Source organism: Macrobrachium rosenbergii, chromosome 7 (assembly GCF_040412425.1).
Source record: "Macrobrachium rosenbergii isolate ZJJX-2024 chromosome 7, ASM4041242v1, whole genome shotgun sequence".
In the NCBI taxonomy this organism is placed as follows: domain Eukaryota; kingdom Metazoa; phylum Arthropoda; class Malacostraca; order Decapoda; family Palaemonidae; genus Macrobrachium; species Macrobrachium rosenbergii.
Window position 1 is genome coordinate 2,695,469 of NC_089747.1, and position 4,532 is coordinate 2,700,000.

General features: G+C 45.6%; 1 protein-coding gene across 1 annotated transcript; it reads right to left on the reverse strand.

Annotated features, from left to right (window-relative positions):
* Nucleotides 1–1,547: 1,547 nt before the first annotated feature.
* Nucleotides 1,548–2,714, reverse strand: LOC136839934 (golgin subfamily A member 6-like protein 22). Its single transcript, XM_067106209.1, has one exon. It carries the CDS (start codon nt 2,712–2,714, stop codon nt 1,548–1,550), a length of 1,167 nt encoding a protein of 388 aa, XP_066962310.1.
* Between the last annotated feature and the right edge of the window lie 1,818 nt (nt 2,715–4,532).

Here is a 4,532-nt window from a genome sequence, read left to right on the forward strand (position 1 = left end):
AACCTTCCACTCACAGTCCTCCACTTGCTCTCTACCCACAACTCTCCACAACTAACCACTATTCCTACTTACAACCCTACCCTCCACATTCAACCATTCACCCACAATTCCACCCACAAACCCTATACCCACAAATCTACATCCGCAACCTCCACCCACAGTCATCCACCTGGTATCTTATACAACCTTACACCCACAAACCTACATCCACAACCCTCCACCCACAGTCATCCACCTGGTATCTACCCACAACCATCCACATACAACCTTACACCCACAACCCTCTACCCACAACCCTACATAACCCTCTGACAACAGCCATCCACCCACAACTCTCCACACACAGTCATCCAGTTGGTCTCTGCCTACAACCATCCACATACAGCCTTACACCCACAACCCTACACTCACAACCCTTCACCCACAGTCATCCAGTTGGTCTCTGCCCACAACCATCCACATACAGCCTTACGTCCTTAACCCCTACCCACAAACTTACACCCATAACCCTTCATCCACTGTCATCCAACTGGTCTCTGCCCACAGCCATCCACATACAACCTTACACCCACCCCACAACCCTTTATTCACAACCTTACACCCACAGCTATCTACAAAGAATCTTGGTGTCACAACCTCCACCCACAACCATATTAATAGAGAGAGAGAGAGAGAGAGAGAGAGAGGATTTAGAAATTAATCTGCAGAAAAAAATCTCCTTTAAAACCACGAGATACATTTATATAAACTTTTAAATTATATATTAGAGCAACTGACAGCATTAGGCCTACAGTCTACAGTGCCAAGCACCTAGCATTTACTTTCTATTCTTTGGAATTTATTTGATTCATTTTCAATAACAAATTCCAATTAGGAGGTAAATACTAGGTGCAAGGCACTGTAGACTGTAGGCCTAATGCTACAGTTGCTCTAAGTATATCATTTAGCAAAGTTTATTTAAAACGTATCTCGTGGTTTTAAAGGGAGATTTTTCTTCTGCAGGTTTTACTTTACAGATCTCTCTCTCTCTCTCTCTCTCTCTCTCTCTCTCTCTCTCACTGCTTTTGGCACACATTTTACGGACTATTCCAACCCTCCCTATTTATCCGGGCTTGGGACCGGCACTGAGAGTGGGCAGGCAAGCCAGCCCACTCTCAGCGGCTAGGTTAAATGCTGTGTTTCCACAGCAGGAAACTGAACTGAGTCATTCAGTCGAGCTCACTTGCTGAGCTCCTCCTGACTGAGACAAAAGACCAAACAAGAATGGGTCACAGAATGGCCCGATGACTGTGGGGCTGAACACGCACCCAAAGCAACATGAGAACAACCACCATGAACACCTTCGGGGGGTTGGGGGGTTTGGGGGGGGAGCTTGAAGGTGTGGGGGAATCATTGGGTCCTTCTCGCGCTGCTGAAGATGAACGCTCAGCCTCACGGTCGCCGAGTCGGTCTGTGACTCACTCCTGTTGGCTGTAGAAGGCAAGGCATCAAGATTTGCCTGTTTTGCCTATCTATTTGTTCCTGCGGGGATTGCCTCATCAGCTTTCCTATGTGGGGATCGCCTCCCAGTACTGTGTCCTGGGAATCGCCTCCTCGCCATTTTGTACTGAGGGCTCGCTGCTAACTCCAGAGTTCTTGTTACCATCTCCCATCGTTGCTTCCGGGATTCTCTCGTCTCCGTGGATGACATCCGTCAAGGTCTGAGTTAGGACCTCCCACTGCTTCCCATAGTTGGTCCTCTCACGTTGGGCGTCGCAGTATTTCCGGTGTTGTTTTTCCTTCCTCATCCGCAAGAGCTCACACGGGTCCTCTTCTTGGCCTTCATTTTCCTTTCTTGTCGTTGGCTCAGCAAACTTGTCTTGCTCCCTCCTCCTTTTCGCTCTTGTTGTCAAGAACTTCATTTTCATACTGCAATGCAAATGTGTTGCAGATGGAAGTTCCTCTGAGCTGTCCCGTGAGAAGGCCATTAACATGTATTTGTCCTGAGTCTTCAAAGCTTCTTCCAGTCTTCTTTGGCGTTCCCGGAAACCTTGTTCTTCCCTTATCATATTCTCTTCCTGTGTCCTACACTTTTCTTTCAGCATTTCACATTCCTGTCTAAGTTGTTTCAGTTCGTCCTCATCTTCCCGCAGCTTTTCAATTTCGTGGTCCTTCTGCTTCAGAATCTCTTCATAATGCTTTTTCATTTCAAGCTGTTCTCTCGCCTTCTCCTGAAGTAAAAGCTGGTATTGCCCTGATCGTTCTTCCATTTCTCTGCGTAGATCGTTCCACTCATTGGACAGATTTTCCACTTGGTTCTCCAGCTGCTTCTTTTCTTCTTGAAGGTCCTCTTCATCTTTCCTCTTTTCGTGTAACTCTCGCTGCCAGCGTTCGTTTGCTCTGTTTAGCGTTAGCACTTGACCCTCTAGTTGTTCTTCTTGGCTCAATAAATCGCATATTTGTTTCTCTCTCTTCTGGACCTCTTCCTCGAAATAGCTTGCAACTTTTCTTGCCCTGTTGTCTGCTTCCTCCAGCAAGCTGTCCAGTTCCTTTCCACGATTCAGAGCGACGCCTAGTTTATCTTCTAGTCCTTCTCTTTCACATATCAGCTTTCTTTCCGTGTTTAAGAGGCTTTCTATTTGGAGGTCCTTGTGTTCAAGCTCTACTTTCAACGTTATGAGGGAAGCCTCCATCTCATTTCCTCTCTTCTTTTCTTCCTCCAGAGAAATTTCCATCTGCTTCCCATGATGGAGAGCGTCCTGTAGAATTCGGTTGTCCGCTTTTTCCTTCCTTACACATTCATTCAGTTCAGCTTCCTGATCTGCATACTTTCTCAGCAAGACATCTTTTCAAGTAGTTGATTCCGAAGCCAAACAATTTCTCCTTTGCCTCCTTCCACAGGCGTTCCATGTTACCTGCAGTGGCCTGGCTCGTTTCCAATGCTTCTTCTAGTCTCTGCCTTTCTACTTCCGCCCTTTCATTTTCCAGTTCTTCCTGTTTTAGACGATATTCCAGTCTTGAAACTTCCCTCGTATCCATTTCCAGATCATGCTCACCATCTTCCAGTTCTTGATCATCTTCCAGGCTGGGCACTTCGCTGGTATCCGTTTCCAGATCTTCACCACTATCTTCCAGTTCTGGATAATCTTCCAGTCTGGGCACTTCGCTGGTATCCGTTTCCAGGTCATCCTCGCTGTAATCCGGTTCTTCAAAGTCTAGACAATCTTCCAGTCTAGATACTTCGCTCATTTGCATTTCCAGGTCATCCTCGTTGTATTCCAGAGTAGATACTTCGCTCCTATACGTTTCCAGATCATCCTCGCTGTCTTCCAGGTCCATTTCTACATCATGTTCCAGTTCAACTTCGTCTTCCACTTCATGAAGTTTGGGTCTATAAGTTCTGCATTTCCAATAAACAGCAAACGCCAAGCATGCCAACAAGGCCAATCCTGGGATGGCGATGGCAAAGGCTGGCGTCCTCAAGCTGTTTGGGTGTTCAACAAATTCTGGTTCAAAAGAATCAACAGTAGCAGCAAGAGTATCCTGTACTCGTAAACTACTGTCGACTCTTTGACAACAATAGAAATTAACACAGTCCTTGATTATTGAGGAATATAAATCTCCCATTACATATGCTAAGACACAAAGGATGATGCAATATACTTCAAACATTGTTCAGTATTAACCGTATACATTTGCTTTCTTTATGCCTTGTTTTGGAAACTGTACGGCTCAGGATTCAGGATTTGGAGGCTCTGCTCTGAGGATCCGAAGAGCGCCTTCGATTCCTGGCTCGGCCCAAGGATTCGGTCTTCTTCTTCTTCTTCATGATTCAGAATTTGGAGGAGCTTCTGAAGACCCGAAGACTTCAGCAACTGGGTTCCGACCGAGCTGGCTCAGCCCTTCAATTCCTGGCTGTTGTTGTTGTTGTTGGCTGTTCATCTTCTTCTTCTTCTTCTTCTTCTTCTTCTTCTCTTCTTCTTCAGGATTCAGAATTTGAGGAGCTTTTGAAGACCCGAAGACTTTAGCAACTGGGTTCCGACCGAGCTCCTTCAATTCCTGGCTCGGCTCCGTCTTCTTCTTCTTCTTCTTCTTCTTCTTCTTCTTCTTCTTCAGGATTCAGAATTTGGAGGAGCTTCTTGAAGACCCGAAGACTTCAGCAACTGGGTTCCGACCGAGCTCCTTCAATCCCTGGCTGGCTCCCGCCTTCGTCGTCTCGCCTTCTTCTTTCGTCACTTTTTTGGAAAAGTCTCGAGACGCTGCAGCAGCTGCAGCAGTCCTTCTGAAGGATTTTAAGGATCCACGTCTCGTCGTCACAGGAATCACACGAAATCACAAGTTTACTTTCTCAAGTCCAAAATTCTCCTCAGCCTGTATATACGCCAATCTCTCTCAATTTTTGTTTTTATTTTTTCGTCTTTGTATTAATTTTTCAAATTTATTGACGCCATAATTCACGTTGCCGATTCTGATTTTTCTTTCATTTTCTTTTCGCTGTGTTCAGTATTCCTTTTTGCTTTCAGTTCATAACTTTATTGTTGTTAGTAATAGTA